The sequence below is a fragment of the Meleagris gallopavo genome, chromosome Z (genome assembly GCF_000146605.3).
Source record: "Meleagris gallopavo isolate NT-WF06-2002-E0010 breed Aviagen turkey brand Nicholas breeding stock chromosome Z, Turkey_5.1, whole genome shotgun sequence".
Lineage (NCBI taxonomy): Eukaryota > Metazoa > Chordata > Aves > Galliformes > Phasianidae > Meleagris > Meleagris gallopavo.
Window position 1 is genome coordinate 22061988 of NC_015041.2, and position 18089 is coordinate 22080076.

General features: G+C 42.1%; 1 protein-coding gene across 3 annotated transcripts in view; it reads right to left on the reverse strand.

Moving 5' to 3' along the window:
- Positions 1-65: 65 nt before the first annotated feature.
- Positions 66-18089, reverse strand: part of S100Z (S100 calcium binding protein Z) — a 26878-nt gene continuing 8854 nt past the window's right edge. The window contains exons 1-3 of one of the 3 annotated variants that reach the window (XM_031557261.1): positions 5861-8491; positions 2491-2647; positions 66-1428 (exon numbers count right to left, since the gene is read on the reverse strand). In XM_031557261.1, the coding sequence (XP_031413121.1) occupies positions 1270-1428; positions 2491-2631 (300 nt within the window). In that variant the 5' untranslated portion in view covers positions 2632-2647; positions 5861-8491 and the 3' untranslated portion in view covers positions 66-1269. Of the gene's footprint in view, positions 1429-2490; positions 4408-5860; positions 8492-18089 lie in introns of those variants that run through there. The other 2 variants (XM_010725538.3, XM_031557260.1) reach the window with 2 other exon arrangements.

Sequence of the window (18089 nt, forward strand, 5' to 3'; positions counted from 1 at the left end):
CGTTACAACATGTAATTTTATACAACTATTACAGTCTTTACTGAGTGATGTCCAGGGACCTGGGGACCTAGTAGAGCACATCTTCACTGACAGTTGTTCTTATTTTACCACTTACACAAACAGAACATCCTGACTTAACTCAAACACCTTTTATTACAGTTTGAACTAATAACAAAACAAGAACAAAGAAAGCTCTCCATGCAAAGCAAAAGCATGACAACTTGCCACTGAGGACTGCAGACATTTGTAAGCATGTTTAAGCAGAAGTTTAGACATAGATGTATTTTAGTCCATGCATAGATTAGCATTGAAATGTATTGTCCTTCTCTCTCCATGCCTGGCCAGAGGGTCCCACTGCCTCCTTCCGTGCCACATTTATGCAGGGATTTGGATCTGCATGGGATGAAATCATTGTTCCATCAGATGACTCACATGATGAAGTTGTACCCTGGGATCTCATCATGACATCCTTTACAAGTGGTCCTCCAAAACCCTTCTCTTATGGGTGCTAGAATAGTGAAGGCATTTACCTTTCCCCTGAAGACCTGGCTCTTCCATCAACATTTAGAGCAGCTCACTGACTAAATCCCCTATACATTTGAATAATTTATCATATGAATAAATTAATTTGTGCTGAATGAAGAGCTGGACTGCTGAGGTGCAGTAATGCGCACACAGTGGAATGGAAGCTGGGGAGGTGGGGAAAACAAACCCATAACCATGGCACACTGTGCCACCCTGCTTGGGTGGCCATGTCTGAAATACAGGAGAGCAGGGAGTACAGAGCAGTGTCCAATGATTGGGTTAGAATGAGTAGAAGTGGTTAAGAAACAAACAAATTTCGTGACCTGGAGAAAGATGCCTGTTACAGAATGACTGAAAACTCAATTGCAAGTTTTACAATTCATTCAGATTTTCCAGTTCAGAAGCTATGTAAGTAACATTAATGTTCCTTTTATATCCCACCGACAGTTATGAAATAGAAATCTTAACTCCTGCCAAACAATCTGCCACCCCAGAGCTGGAATGGGGAACTGACGAAGGTGTATTACAGCAGTGCAAAGGCTGAAAATACTAACAGCCAGACTTCAGGTAGTGTAAGCTGCCTTTGGTCCAGCTTACACCAGCTGCTAATCTGGTCCACAAGAGTTTTGCAGCAGTAGTAATTGGAGTGATGATGGTTTGTGTTCACAAAATGCTGATGACCATTACCTAACTAGTCATGGTTCATTGCATTTGTGACCAGAAGACTGATTTTATCCAGCATCATTAAAATCCTTCTTCTTGAAGCTGTTCTTCAAAGAAATCGTTACAAGCCACAGTCAGAGTTGCAACCAGAGTCATAAATTCATTAAAATCCACTTCATTGTCTTTATTGGAATCCAGATCGTTCATAATCTTATCAAAAAGATGAGGATCGTTTTGGCCCTGAAAAGAAAAAAAAAAAAAGTGACTTAGCTGTGTAGATCTTGAGTGCATAATTATAGCATACCAGATGGTACGTCACAGCCCAGGTGCTATGAAATAAAAGAGTGAGGGAATTATGCATCTGGATACTAACATACCATGAGGCGTAACATTAAAAACACAGATCTGGAGTCCCAGAGATGCACAGTAACAGAAACTGGAGAAATACAGGTACTAAATGGGTACAGAAATGGATCAAACAGATTTGAGGAGCTGCAATTCACTTTGACAAGTCTGATCTGCAATGCATATTTCTCTACATCATTCTTAAAAAATATGTTATTCGTAAGTGGTTGTATTATACCTCCACTGATGGCACTCAGAAGGTTTCTACTTAACAAAGAGCACATCCTGCTCAGTGAAAGTAATGGCAGCCAATCTCATAATAGTAAATCAGTAGCTAAGATTAAAAGAAAATCCTATTCAAGGAAATGGAGGTATAAAGGTATAAAAAAATCCTGCTGACGGTAATGGGTCTCAGAACAATGCTTACAATTCAGAGGCTACAGAAAAAAACAATTATGAATCAAATTATCATTCCATAAAGCAGCAGTGCTGCATAATGAAGAACATAACAAATGTGTAAAGAAATTCACATGAAAGGCTGATCACTGGGAAGTTTTCTTAGAATCTCTCTGCAGGGCAGACAAGCAGCTGTATTGCTTGCAGTTTCCCACAAACCTGTGTAACAGCTGTCTGTGATGCAGTTATAAGCCCCTAGGAATATGACAGACCTTGGATCCCACATTACATGACCATGGTATGTAAACTGCTTTCTTGTCTGCTGAGAGCTAGTTGCTGGAACTGATTCTTTGAAGGACATATTCTGCCTTTTCAACTTTCCACTTTTCAAATGGGATATCTGATCTCATCTTCCTCTCTCCATCTCTGCAAAGACAACTGTCATCTGAGAGGCTGTGGCAGGATGTGCACAGTGTAAGGAGATGCTGTTCCTGAACACTTTGATAGATGCTTATCCCACCTGAGAAACAGAAACTCAGAGACTGAGGAGCTGCATCTTACAGAAAGGAAGTCAGTGAGCTCCCTGGTGAGGAGTTCCTTGAGCTCTCTTTTGCTCAGTTTGTATCTGTCACCTTCTTTGCCAGAGTAGTGATGAAAAATCCTGATGAAGGTGTTCATGGCATCCTCCAGCGGAGTGGACATGGCAGGAGCAGGAGAGCTGTGGAGCATAAACCCAGAGTCAGAAATGTGGCAGAGGAGCCAAAGTCCTGACATGGAGAAGGGATGAGAGCTAGTTGGGGATTGGCATTGTTACCAGCACAGAGAAAATGAGTCTTCTGCTGATCTGTCCTGCCTTGTGCATGTGAAAAGGCTATGTTATTAAAAAATAACAATAAAACTGGAACTAGATCACAGAATCACAATAACTGTAGGGGTTGGAAGGGACCTCTAGAGATCATTGAGTCCAGCCCCCTGCAAAGCAGGCCCCCTACAGCTGGCAAACGAAGATGAAATTGAAGTCACTTCCAACCCAAGCCATTCTCTGATTCTATGAAAATAAAATATCATTCTGAATTCATTTGCACTTACCTCTAAAAGGCACAGAGAAAGGAAAGCCCTTGTTTAAGAGAGTGTTCTACTGCAAATACACTTGCTACAAAAAGAAACCTCTTGCACCCATAGCTGAAAATACAAACATGAAGGCACCACGCTGCTCATTCAGAAGTTTCCACAAGAAATTAGAATGGACATTAAGAATTAGAAAACAGCAGCTGAAGGAGACATGCAGTTATATAGGATGCCCCTGACATTTCTATGGTGGTTGGAGAAAAGTCACTGATTATAAAAATGTGCAAGGGTATGGGCATCAGGTTTTGCTTTATTTGGTACTGGTTTGAGATGATTTTTCTTTCATCTCTGTAAAATACTTGAAATAAGCAAACATAAGATATAGGGCTTGTTTTATCAAGCATGCAGTAAGAAAAAAGAAAGGGAAGCACCACTAAAACTGAAAAGAGACAAATGTAATTCATTAGTGAGTAACTGACATAAAAAAAAATAAACTCTGAAAAATAGAAACAAGGTGAAAGGAAAAGGGAAATATTGTTCTGATTAAGTCCCAGGAGTGAGCTTAAAAAGGCAGAATGAAACTCAAAGTAAGACTGGAGTCATGAGCAATATTACAATGCAAAGACCAAGACTTACCTGCTTTACAGGCGTGGTGAAGTGTTTGAAGATAAACACTCAGTCAGAAGGTGATGGCCACCTTCTGTTCAAAACCCACACACAAGCTTTTGTTTATCAGGCTGAGAGGGTGGATTACACATATAGGGACAGACGTATAATTGTCACACAGACAGGTCTTCTGTTTCGCTCTGCAGTTGCCTACTGTGTGCTGTAAAAGTGCTTGCTCTAGATAGGTCACTTAAATATTCACTAGGCAGCACACAGGGCTGTGTGTGGACAATCAAGATTTTTTTTTTATCATTTAACCTCTTACAAAAATGCATATCCAGGGACCTGAAGGTAAAAACTAGAAAATACAAACAGTAAATGTAAGTCTGTATGAAATAACATTCCGTTTTCAAAAACACCTTCCTAATTTCTCCATAGTTCTACAGCAGAGAGCCAAAGTGCCTGGGCACTGGCAGCCCATCCTCAAGGATATTTCAGGACCAAATGTGGGCTTGTAGTTGAGTTTGCACCAAACCCTTTATTGTCAGGTGTCTCAACAAACCTAAAATGCTGGCTCTTGTCAGACAAAGTTCTTGCCATAGAATCACAGAATCATCAAATCGTAGAATCACTCAGGTTATAAAAGACCTTAAAGATCATCGAGTCCAACCATGACCTAACCATACTACCGTAACTCTAAGAACCCATCGCTAAATCATGTCACTGAGCAACACATCCAAATGGTTTTTAAACACATCAGGGATGATGACTCAACCACCTCCCTGGGGAGCCTATTCCAGTGCTTAACAACCCTTTCTGTAAAGAAGTGTTTCCTGATATCCAGCCCAAACTTACCCTGGCATAACTTGAGGCCATTTCCCCTTATCCTGTCACCTGTCACCAGTGAGAAGAGACCAACCCCGCTCTCGCTGTAAGCACCTTTCAGATATTCGAAGAGAGCAGTAAAGTCTCCTCTCAGCCTCCTCTTCCCCAGACTGAACAGCCCCAGTTCCTTCAGTCTCTCCTCATAGGACATATTCTCCAAGCCTTCACAAGCCTTGTTGCCCTTCTTTGGACCTGTTCCAGCACCTGAATGTCCTTTCTGTACTGAGGTGCCCAAAACTGAACACAGTACTCGAGGTGGGGCCTCACCACTGCTGAGTACAGGGCCAGGATGACTTCCCTAGTCCTGCTCACCACACCATTCCTGATACAAGCCAGGATGCCATCGGCCTTCTTGGCCACCTGGGCACACTGCTGGCTCATATTCAGCTGACTGTCCATCAGTACACCAAGGTCCCTTTCCATCAGGCAGCTTTCCAGCCACTCCTCTCCAAGCCTGTAGGATTGCCTGGGGTTGTTGTGACCAAAATGCAGGACCTGACACTTGGCTGTACTGAAATGCATCAACTTGGCCCATTGATTCAGTCTATCCAGGTCCCTCTGTAGTGCCCTTCTCCCCTCAGGTGGATCAACACTCCCTCCCAACTTGGTGTCATCTGCAAACTTATTGAGGGTGCACTCAATCCCGTTATCAAGATCATTAATAAAGATGTTAAACAGAAGCAGCCCCAGTACTGAGCCCTGGGGGACACCGCTCGTGACCGGCCGCCAACCGGATTTAACTCCATTGACCACAACTCTTTGGGCACAGCCATCCAGCCAGTGTTTCAGCCAGCAGAGCGTATGCCCATCCAAACCATGGGCAGCCAGCTTCCCCACGAGAATGCTGTGGGGGACAGTGTCAAAGGTCTTACTGAAGTCTAGGTAGACCACATTGACAGCCTTACCCTCATCCACTAAGTGAGTTGCTTTGACACAGAATGAAATCAGGTTTGTCAGAAAGAATCTACCATTCGTAAACCTATGCTGACTGGGCCTGATGCCCTGGTACTCAAGTCCTCTGGAGGAAACAAGGAAACCAGTTTCAGATAAAGATGTAGCTAGAATTGCAATGTGCTCAGATCTGTGGACCTGAGTTAATTTCTGTCAACTCAGTTGAACTGAATTCCAGAGGTTCTAAGGAGAGCACCTTGGGTTTAGCACACAGCTACTTCATGCTCATATCTCATACCAGGCAGGAGATGCTTTTGCTCCTCTCTGCCCTCTGAGCAGATGACACAAAATGCCCATCACTTGACTAAACTTGTCACCACACAGACATTCTCTCTGTGTTTCCGTTTCTGACTTGGATCCTTGTGGAAATGCAGTACAGTTCAACCTCTTTTAAAAAGTAATCTTCCCAAAGAGTTCTTACCCTGCTCCTACCCTGGAGACATCCTGGCCTTGCTGCAGGGAATGCAAGAAGGAGCAGCTTCATCACAGTAGGCCTTCTTATCACTAGAAATCCAAAATGGCCACAGTTTTCATGATAGTCAAATGGAACAGAAAGCTTCTTGCTTGAGTTTGGTTTCTCTCCAGAAAGTTTTCCAGCTGTTGCATATGCATATTCATCAAACAAAATTGCATGGAAAAACAGCAACAGGAAACATAGCTGTGGCTACTTCTTTCTTTTATCCCAGCCTGGAGGACAGAGAAGTAGGTGGGCTACGCTGTTGTTTCTGAAAGCTTCCAGCCACTCATAATTTTAAGTGCCCAGCAGATCTCAGCCCACACCTCTGTCTCCTCTTCCCCAGACATGATGCCTCTCTCATCTGTGCTGCTGCAAGAAGCCTCCACAGTGGGAGGGGTCTTGAGCAAGGACTTGTCTGATGGGTAAGGACATGGTCTGGGAGAAAGGATGCCACACAAAATGCTGAATCCAGCAGTATGGGAGGTGACTGCACATGAAGTGTTGCTTCTGAAGCAGTAGGCAGGCTCGTTTGGATAGAGGTCTCTGTGGATGCACACAGTAGTGCTTCACTTCTTATCACTGTGATTGTGATTCTCACTGGGCTAGGAGGAGGAAACACATCAATTTGAGGACAGGTCCTAATGGAAGCCTGGATGTTGACTGATGACAAGAAGAATCTACCAGCCCCTGAAACCAGATGAGTTCTGAGGAAGAGTGCCCTCCATTCCCCTTCTGTATGTGATGAGGGACACTTGTGGTATCAGCTGCATTGCAGTTGTGCACGCATGTGCCATTGCAGATGCTAAGAAAAAAATATATCAAGAGAGACTGTTACTTATGCATCTACAGACATGAAGGGCTGTGATTCAATAATGACAACAACTACTGTTCAGAAATATTACTCAAACAAATAGTAAAACACCTTTTTGTTGTTGTTATTTATTCAACATCTTCACCCACAGGCAGAAAGAAACATAGCGAAGTCAACAGATATGTATACAATCCTCTTGTTTTTCTATGTATTAAACATCCTCTAGCTTATGAATATTGCAATTAATTATTTAAGCAGAGTCTACAGGAGGTGCAACTTTCAAGCAGCTCGTATAGTCTTTCAGAGCTGCCAACCTCAGGACAGAAGAAAGAAGGTCTTTCACTGTTATCTCCAGAACATCAACTCAATAATTTACACAGTGATACAATCTGTGTTGTCTCTTTCAATAGCTACTTTCACTAAAGCTAATTGTGTAAGGAACTCTCTATCCCATGCTGGAGGATTACATCTACAGAAGGAGCAGCTGCACTGAGCTTGTTTATTAAGATGTCCTTTCATTTGCTCTGTCCATCCCACTCCCTTTCCAGCTATTGAAATCCTGCTGGTAGCTCCAGTGACAGCAGGGATCTCCCAGCTCCTCTGAGGGCAGATCTCAGAAGCTACTCAAAGTTCATGATTGTCAATCCACTGTTTTGAACTCTTCATCTAAAACTCTTGATAATCATTTTTTGATATGCTATCTGATAGGCGCTGAAGATAACTAAAGGCATTGTGGCCTGAGAGAAGAGCATTTCTGTATGAAGAACCAAGTATGTATTAGTAGCCACCACTTCCCCACTGATCCTATCCTGCTCTCTGGTTTGCACTAGGGTGAGCACAGGAGTGGTGCCAGGGCAGACACATGGCTGACGGAGCAGAATGGCAGTGACTGGAGACATGGAAAAGATTGGTACCTTCTTCATTAGTGTCCAAACTGCCCATGCCTCGTCCCACCTATTGCTCAAAGTGGAATGGTCACCAGATGAAGTTAGCCATGGATTTATCTCGCTAAATCTTAAAAACCTTCAAGAACAGAATTTTCAGAGGTTCTTAGGTAGCCTACAGTTCTGCTGCATTACCTCCCTAGGGAAGATGTAATATTTGGTCTGGACATCCCAAGTTATGAACATGGCCACTAGCCCTTCTTGTACTGCCACCACTACCAAGAAGTGACTTCACTGACATTATGAATTATCTTCAAATACTCATCATCCCTCAGCCTGACTCAAAAATAAACCAGAAAGCAGCCTGTTTGCCTGTTCCCTGACTTAGCTAATCTAGTTCCATGTTTTTGTGTATCCTATATGTCACATGCTGGCCCCTTGCAGACTGCTCCAGCTGTGCCCTTCTCCTAATGAATAAAGTGATATTAATGTGCACGCTGCAATATTAAAGACTAAACTGCAAAATTAATGGCTGTCAGAATCAGAAGAGCGGATTTTCCACATGGCATGTCAAAAATTCTATATAGGACCGAATTCTGTCATTTTTGGCTAAGCATTAATACACATGAGCCTTACAGGATGAGTAATCCATCTGATTTCACTGGAGGCTGCTGAGAGAGGTGAAGGCTTTTTCTTGTTGTGTAAATCTGAGAAAAGACCAAACCATCTATGAGTGATTCCTTCACTTCTAGTCAGAATAAGCTAGAGGTACACATTGTCTCTATGGGGTTGCACCTTCCCTTCTCCATAGGGATGAAGCGCTCAGACTTCCGGCAGAGAATCTTAATGCTGTTCTCTGCTCCTTAAGAATGATTGATACAAGTCAACAGCCCTTCACTTCCACAGACAAGAAGGAGAGGTTTTGGTTTCTTGGATCACAGTGATTTTCCTTTTGGTCTCTTCTTGAAGCAGCATAATAGAGGATGCTTTTAAGCCAGAGCAACCTACAAAGTGAGAGACTAAGCTGCAATAAAATACTGTTCAATTTCAGTGGGAGAATCTCATACTTAGGGCATCTGGTTTTCAACATTTGCCGGAACACATGTGGGGGATATTTTCTCACAAGTAATTATTGTGCTGGGAAAGACAAGTCAGCCTCCCACCCACATCCCGTGATATTTATTTTTCCCAGATTCACACCACTTTTGAGATGCATGTGTTCTGCATCAGTGTTGTACCCCAAAGTGGCAAAAGGTGTGACTGGAAACAACAGGCAACTCTGCAAGACTCAGAGGGACGGATAAACTGGACAGTAAAAAGCTTACACTAGATTAACTAGCCAAGATTAGAATAAAGAGCTTATTTATATAGATTAAAGAGTTTACAAGAGACTTACATTTGAACCAGCATTTCATGTTATGTTATATTGAGCATTTTTACGTTTTTAGCATTGCTAGCATTTTCATTTGTGTTCTGTTTCTGTATCTGGCTGGTTGACTGATTTATCTCATTACATCAGGCATAAGTCTCTTTCCAACAAGTCTGGTTCACATCTCCAAGATGTGAACACAGATAGTGGAAGGTGAGACGGGCCCCATAAGTGAAAGTAAAAAGGCAAAAAAGGCAAAAAGGCTTCACAGTGACTGAGAATAAGGGGGGTGAAGGGGAATAGTTAGAGATAGTTTATAGAAGCAAGAATGTAGAGGTTGTTAGAAAATAAGGGATGGCAGACACTGTGACTGGGATAGTGAGGGGGATGAAGGCCATAAAGATAAGGGTTTGAGAACAGCCCGAGGACATTTGGCAGGGAGGTGATTAGATGTCCACAGAGCAAGAAGAAAGCGGTTTGGGGGGATGCCCCCCCGAAGGCTCAGAAGTTTACAGCGAAAACGGTCAGAAGCCTTCACAAGGAAGACGAAAAATCTTCATCCCAAGACCCACTACGTATGCACAAGAGGGGAGGGTCTGCATGCTAATGAACTCTCAGGGGTGTAATAAGTATCTGAATTCTGGGAAAACTATTGATTATGTATTAGTTTAGGCTATATCTGTAGCAGGATTTCTCCAGACGGTGTGCAAGCTAGGAGGATCTCTCTCACTTGCACCCAGTGTCTGCGCAGCACTGAATAAATCATACCTGCTATATAACTACTTTATGGTTATAGAGTTTGATTCCACATGTTAGATAGCAGAATACCAAAAGCTGGAGATGCGGTGGACACCCTGTCTCTGGAGATACTCAAGGCCAGGCTGGACCAGGCTCTGGGCAACCTGATCTAGCTGTGGTTGTCCCTATTCACTGCAGGGGTGTTTGTCTAGATGACCTTTAAGGGTCTACTCCTACTCTAAGGATTCTATGATCTTGATAATAGCTTTTATCACCTAAATTTGGTGGTTTACTCTGTACAGATCTTTTCTGAGAGGTTACACTTCAAGGACTGCCCAACTCAAGTTTACCCTGATCTCATTCTTTTCTGAGTCCCATGCTAAACAAGACTGTATATATCTTTTCCAAATGCACTGATGACTTTTTATTTGAAATGTCTAGCCCACTGAACTCTGCTTGTTCCCATAGTGGTCATTTCTCTTATGCTTCTCATTTGGGACAGGAATTGAAGTGTTGCATATGAGATGCAGAGTTGCATCACCACCCACTACTCCCTTCTCTTCATTCTAACAAATGAACCACATTTTTCTCTGTGAGCAATAACCCATTACTACACTGTGAAAGTAACGTTTGATTGTACAGGAATTTATTGTTACCTAGAAAACTGCCTAGAAAGCCTTAACTAACCCTGAACTGAAATTATGAAGTCATATTCTGGTCATACAATATTTTCTTCCACTCAGGCCTCTGAAACATATGTATCTACTATGTCATTTATCAGCCAAGCCATTTATTACTTTAATACCACTGGTCTACACTGAGGAATATCAAAATAGTGTAAAATGCCACACAGACAGAGCCAGCTCTATTTCATACAGCGGCAGGGCATCCAGTTCAAAGGCTAGAGCACAGCTCTCCCTTCTGTAACCAGAGAACATGCACACTGCTCCAGCTGTCTATGCTAAGTCAAGTTACGATATGTCACCTTCTGAGCAAAACCAAGATAGCAATACCCCTTGTGATAAATCCACTGATGCATAAGAGGAGCCCACCCTCCTGAGACATGCTATTTCTGTCCAACTCGTTCATACTTGTATCAACATCCAGCAGCCTTTGCCCTAATTCACTTAAACATCCACTTCCTTCCACAAGTTTTTCGCAGATAGGTACAGCTTGTGCTGCATAACCATTGGTAGCTCTCCTTACAGGGTGTGGTGCAGGTGCATGCTGGCTGTGTCACAGGACAGTGGCCATGTCACCCAGCAGGTTGTAGTAGATGACTAGGAAAATTCCTGTCCACTTCACATTCTCCAGTGTGTGTGGTTCTCCTAAACTGCCCCTACCTGAAGGGCACCTCAGGTCTGACACATGTATGGGCACATGGGAACAAGAAGAGTTTGCCAGTAGCTGTTAATGTGAAACAGAAAAGCTGATGGAGATGTATTAGTTAACGAAGATGCCTTGGAAGGGCCCAAGGTGCAATAATACATTTTCTACTTCATAATGATTTCAACAGCACAGCTGATATTCTCCCCTATTGAGCACTCAGAAACATGTAGGATACATGCAGACCTTGAACAATGTCCTCCGTATGCTTTCATTGCTTCGTAATCTCAAGAAATCACATAGTCACAGAATCGCAGGGGTTGGAACGGACCTCAAGAGTCCCTTTGCACACTTCTCTAGTCTCAGACTAAACATTCAGCAACTATTAAATTTAGGAACAAGCTTTGGTGACAGTGAGCTCCTCCAAGCAGTTAAGACCCAGTCCATGTAACTGCACAGTATGCTTGGCCATGTCATGATGTGTGGGTGGCCACAGAATTGGAGCTTCTGCAGCTTTTCCGTACTCCCTGCTGTCTGTAAGCTGTGATATCAAGCAGACCAGTTTTGGGATAAAAGGCAAATAAACTCTCCTTCCTTATCAGTAATGCATTGAGACCAGACTGATTCAATATTTCTGGGTATTTTTGATATAAAGTCAACATACATATATTTTAAAAAAGAGGTAAATAAAGTTTTCTTATAGTTTGTGTACAAACCGATGAGGAAAACTTATTTTGGTCTGGGACTGCCCCTTAGTGTCTTGCTGAAGAACTGCTACTTCCAGATTTCAACTCCAGGAATGACCAGCAACTCCCAGACCCAACACCTAGAAGTAGATCACTACTGCACTACTACAGCATGCTGTGCATAAGAGTCTGCATTATGAACCACAAGCTAAATGAGAAGAAAAATACAGAAAAAGAAAATAAAAACCAAATTCCAGCTACTTGTATCTTGTTAGCTAAAGCTACAAACTCTGCAGGTAATTTAAGTGCTTAACACCATTCAGTGTTCAAGCTATGGGATTTGGGCACATGCTTTGTAGAACTGAGGCTGTATATCCCACAGCCAGAAAAAGACCTAAGTATTTTCCAGGTGTTTTCACTGTGGTGAAGCTTGAGGCTCCCACAGAATGGAGAAAGGGACATGCTGAAGTATCTGTCTCAGACCAGAGTAGAGGAAGAAGCTGTAGGCCAAATCCTCACAACGAGCAGAACAAGTTGATAGGACTGAATGGTGTTCACCCCAGAGCTGTAGAGGAACTCAAGGTGGATGAACCATGCGCTCCACCTGGGAGCCATGTTCTGAAATCTTATTTGGGACTACAGTGCAGGAACTGGACAGGGAGAATGTCAATGTGAGAAGTGCCCTGCAATAACCAGAGATATGCTGACAGTAAATCTATTGTTGGGAGGAGATAAAGAGGAGTCTGGCCTCAAAACCAGAATGCTGGGAACATGAATAGAAATAATGTACTGGGGAAAAGTAAAGGGAAGTCATAGCTCAAACCTGCTGGTGTTCACTGGAGGAAACCATGAGTTGATGACCTCTCTCCTTATGATCTACCTTGTTCACAGAGAGTATTCCTCAGTCTTAAAGGAGCTAGGATGCCATGGCATAAGAGGGAAATGACTGACTGAAAGATAGGATATCAGGAATAAATTATTGATCTCTACAAGCGAACTGAAACTGCCAATGGAATTCTGCAGGAATCTGCACTATTCAACACGTTTATCAGTGATCTGAGAAGAGGGGTGAATAATGAAGAGATAAAGGTTTTTTGCTGACAAAAACTGTACACACAGAGCAACTGAAAATGTTGGCCCAGTAATAATCTGAAAATAAACAGTATTGGGAGAGAAACAGAAAAAGTAAACTAAATAAGTGCAAAAGGGAACAGTGGTGGCCCTGGTGTCCTCATTTTAGGAACAGTACAGCAGGATTGGAAAAGGTAAGGAGAAGAATAGCAAAGAAGATCAAAAGCAGTTTTAATGTTAGAAACAAATAATTACAGAAGGTGTCTCTGACTATGGGAGGACATAACTGAGTGAGTATATGACAGAAGTCCATGTAGATGAGAGTAGCATGGGAAAGATGAACAAGTTGTTCATGGTGTTTTCCAATATATAAATAAAGAGAAACAAAAATGAAAAGAAACCAGCTCAAAACAAACTAAATAATATTTTTAATCTGTGAAACTGCTTGATTTGATGAATTCCTGGAAAATATTTATTGATAACTTATAAATATAAAAGCTTGTGTCATCAAAACATCGTCAAAATGCAAATCACTGGACATGTGATGAGTGTTCTGGGCAAGTATCACTCTTGCTACGTGCTTATCTTTTTCCCTGGATAGCAGCATCTGACACTGCTTCTAGCAGGTTACAGGGGTAGTAACAGCTGTTGTCTAATGCTGAAGTCCAATTAAAGTTAGGTAAAAACATCTGTCCTAAGAAAAATGTGGAACATGTACTCGTTCTGATAGTCTGCTTTCCTGGAGGACTGTGTCATTTAGATGGCTCAGTAATTTTGCAGCAGGGAGAACATTCATTAAAAAGTTCAGAACAGACCCAACAGCCATTTCCAGGATTAGACCACAGCAAAGCAGAGCTCTGATGGCAGGAAGCACACATGGCCCTTCCTGGATGGTCCCACTGCTGATATATTACAGGTGCTCTGAGGGGTCTGGTCCAGAAGAGTAGATTTTGGATGGCACTAGGAATGAAACCAGACTGGCAGTACAGGAGCAATGCAAGTCCTAGCAGAAGCCAGGGAGATTGTTAAAAAAAAAAACCAAACTGATGTAGAGTGAGGGCCAGAGGCAGGTGTTTGTGAGGAACAATTGGCTTAATTGTCTTTAAAAGACAAGGAAATGAGGTGGTTGTTCCATGTTTAATGAACACCATAAATAATGGCCCAGAGATACGTTGCATGTGTGTGTGAACCACAAACAACAGAACAGCCAAGGGGCATCATTGTCTTTTCACATGTTAGTGCATTTCACTTCCATTTGGACAAGAATAAGCAGCACTGTGCAGACACACTCAAGTGGCAGCCAGCCCACGCTGCTGTGCTGTGGTGCCTCCATCCCTCATCTGGCAGAGCACAACAGGAGCCCCCAGCCCCGCCAGCCCTGCCAGTGCCTTTTCTGAGCCCCAGGCCAACAGCTGGTTTCCTCCATTGAGTCACACAACACCATAACCCTGCAGGCTGCATTTTGGCCTCCTGACCCACACCCCCTCCGTGCTTCAGCTGCCTCGTCAGGGCTCAATCTGCAGGTTGTGAGTCATACATACCCCACGATTTTGCTCTAGACTTTCACGTCCACTATATTAATTGCACATGAGCAATCTGAATGGACTTTCAGCAAACACTTCTAATGCATAAAACCAATGACATTAAATAATCACTGGAGGAGAAGTAGATACAAGTGACTGTGGAACTACTATTCAACCGAACAAATCACAACCAAAAATATGTTATTACAATTTGGAAATAAACTGGAATAAAATCACTGAAGTGAATTAGAATTTGTTAAAGTTGTGACAGAGAGAAGGTCCACAGAACAATTAACTGCTTTGTCCTACTGCCACTATCATTATATCTGCTATGGAAAATGCATAAATCCATTTTGAAATTTACTGCTCTGCTGTTTTCTAAAAGGATGAGTAACGTTTTATTGCTCTCACCCTGTACTTTCCAAGTAGCCCTGTAACAAAGCCTTGAAAGAGATGGTGTTACACTTACAGAACTTCCTTCCCATCTCCTCCCTGCCACACTGAATAACATTCCACCTTTGATTGGTGGGTCTTCTTTTTACTTCAAAGAGCCACACATCACGGTTTAAGCTCTTATGAAACACAGAACACTGCGGAAGTTACGTTCAAAGACTCTTATTTGTGTAAGCTTTCTATATTCATTCCCCAGAAGAGTTTAATAACAGATGATACCTTGTGAGAAGCACATATCTCAGTGACAAGGAATTTGTTCATAATCAGAACTATATGAATATCTGTTATTTGCTTTTCCAAATATTTGGCCAAATACCTTAAAATATGAAAAGGAGAATGTCACTGATATGCAAACTCTGTGGTATTTTTTTAATTTAAGTTTTTATTTTCTTTGCAAATATTTTTTCTACATTTTCCCCAGTGATTTCATTCAAAATCAGGCTTTATATTTATTTAAAATCTTTTCCAAAAGAATTCCTTTGGCATTGCTTAAGGGTTCTTTAAATATTCATCATCCCTGTGGTATTTCCAGAGGAGGGAAGACAATCTGACACAAACGTCAAAGTTGCTATTAAACCAGATTTCATGGGTACTTTCATTGATATGAAGTGCTGCTATCCAATTCATAGACTAAAAACTGCAATGGCAAAGTGACCATCCTTCCTTGCTCTCATCTGGATCTCAGCAGATCCAAAAGACTGGCAGGCTCCTGGGGCAAAAGTACATCCTATCACCTTCTTCCATTATGTTGAGCTAGGTGTTCAAGTATGTTCCTTTTGGTAAAAATATGCAAATATCCTCATTTTCAGATAGCAAGAAGCAATATTGAACACTTGGGTCTCCTACTTAGTGCGGTCACCATACTGTGCACTGAGTATGGTGCAGAAGTGTGGCAGAAAACAGCATTGTATTAGCAGTGATTACAGCTGTAGGTGGATAGCGCTCTAATTGCAATACCTTTATTGATTCCATGCATATGTTTCATCTTCCAGTGGTCATTGAAACAGGAAGTATAACAGACATTGGATGTGTTTTATTCTAATAGCCATCTAAGGAAAATTATTCATACAGCAAATGAACAAGGATGTCCAATAACCAAAATTACAAATGTTTCTGCCGAACTGAAATCTCCTAAATAATAGCATGACAAAGCATCTAGGTTTTCTTATTAAGGACTGAATCCAGGCATTCCTCATTCTTGTTTGCTATCAAGAGAACTTTGAATTAAAATAAATGCACAAAAGAGACTCTGATGTTGTTCAGAGAGTGGAAAAGATTCTTTTTTTTTTTGCTTAAGAAATACATTTATTTCTTGTTTAACTACATTCTCAACTTGTGAAGAAACCTGAGTTACCACCAACAGAGAACTGTAGAATCACAAATATGACAGAATCATAGAATTACAGGATCATAGAGCAGCTTTGGCTGGAAGTGAACTTAAGGATCACACAGTTTCAATCACTGCCATTGGCAGTATTGCCATCCACCAGATCAGTGTATCATCTGAAGTACTCAGGCATGACCAGTAGGCCTTGAACCAAAGATGACCTCTTGATGAATCTCACAACACAGCATTATATATCATCAGTATTGAATCATTAGTGAAAAATGCATGACGAGACATCTCATTAACAAAAGATGTAGCTTAGATAAAAGGATATGAGAATGTATTAATCTTTCCTTGTTTACAAGCATACTGTCAAGGCCTACTAGTACACAAACTTCCTTGGTTCCTCCTTGAACTTGAACTCTGACCAGGCTTGAGGGAGAATGAAACCAGATATTTCCGCCTAATAGTCACATAAACTTGTTTATTCACCAGTATAAAAGACGGTCTCTCTTTTAGTGAAGTTGGAGACTTCACATATGAGTGGATGTACTGCATAGGATCTCCCAATTGCTGGGAAAGGCTCTCCAAATCCTCACTGTATTTGGGGCTCCCCAGTGACTGCAGCTCTGGATGATGTTAAAGTATTAGGGCAATTGATGATACATTTTTCTTAATCACTGTCGCTATCCTTGTGCAGTAATGTTAGGTGCATTGCCTGGTTCTGTTTTATTCTTGCTGTATCATTTCACTTATTTTCTCATTGCTTTAAAGTTAAGATAAACACAGGTTTTTAACTTGGTGTCTGTGACCTTTGTGCTGACCCTATCCACAGCAATACACCATCCAACCTGGCCTTGAATGCTTCTAGGGATGGGGCATCCACAGTGTCTCTGGGGACCCTGTTTCAATGCCTCACTACCCTCTGAGTGAAAAATTTCCTCCTAGCATCTAATCTGAATTTCCCTCTATTAATTTAAGACCATTACCTTATCACTATCTGTACCTGCAAGAAGTCAGTCACTCTCCTGTTTATAAGCTCCCTTTTAGCAATGAAAGGCCACAATGAGTTCTCCCTGGAACCTTCTGTTCTCCAGGGTGAACAAGCCCAACTACCTCAGCCTGCCATTATAGGAGAGGTGCTCCAGCCCTTCAATCATCTTAGTGGCCCTCCTCTGAACCCGCTCCAACAGCTCCATGTCCTTCTTGTGCTGGGGGCCCCAGGCCTGGATGCTGTACTCCAGACAGGGCCTAACAAGAGCAGAGCAAAGGAGGACAATCATCCCCTTCTCCCTGATCTCTCATGTCCTGCTTTTCATTCACCAGAACTGCCAGGTCCTACTCTGCAGGGCTGCTCTCAACAAGATCTTTTCCCAGTCTGTACTCACATCTGGGACTACAGTGATCCAAGTACAACACCTTGCACTTGACTTTGTTGAACCTCACAAGGTCCATGTGAACCCACTTTTCAAACTTGATGAGGTCTCTCCAGAGGGCATGCCTTCTACTGTATCAACTGTATCATGCAGCTTGATGTCAGCAAACTTGCTGAGGGTGCACTCAATCCCACTATCTGGCTCTTTGATAAAGATCTTAAAGAGCACTGATCTCAAGACAGACCAGTGGGAGACATCACTCATTCCCATTCTTCACTTAAATGTAGAGCTGTTGATCACAATCCTCTGGCTGTGACCATGTAACCAATTCCTTATCCATTAAACAGTCCAGCCTTCAAATCCTAGCTTTCCAATTTAGAGATTGCAGTTAGCAGTCTGCTTCCCCGATCCCAAGCTTACTGGGGATATTTAATATCAGATGTTAAATCCTTCTCTAGCATCTGATTTGTGTGTTTTGAAGTGATGAATTGCAAAACTATCTGCACAGCACAGGGAAAGCTGGGTTGTCTTTCATGTTTGTTCGTATTGAAGAAAATATGCAATATCAGCTAGACACAGAAGAGGGAGCATTTCATCATGGTATTGGGTTTTTGGTTTTTTTTTTTTTT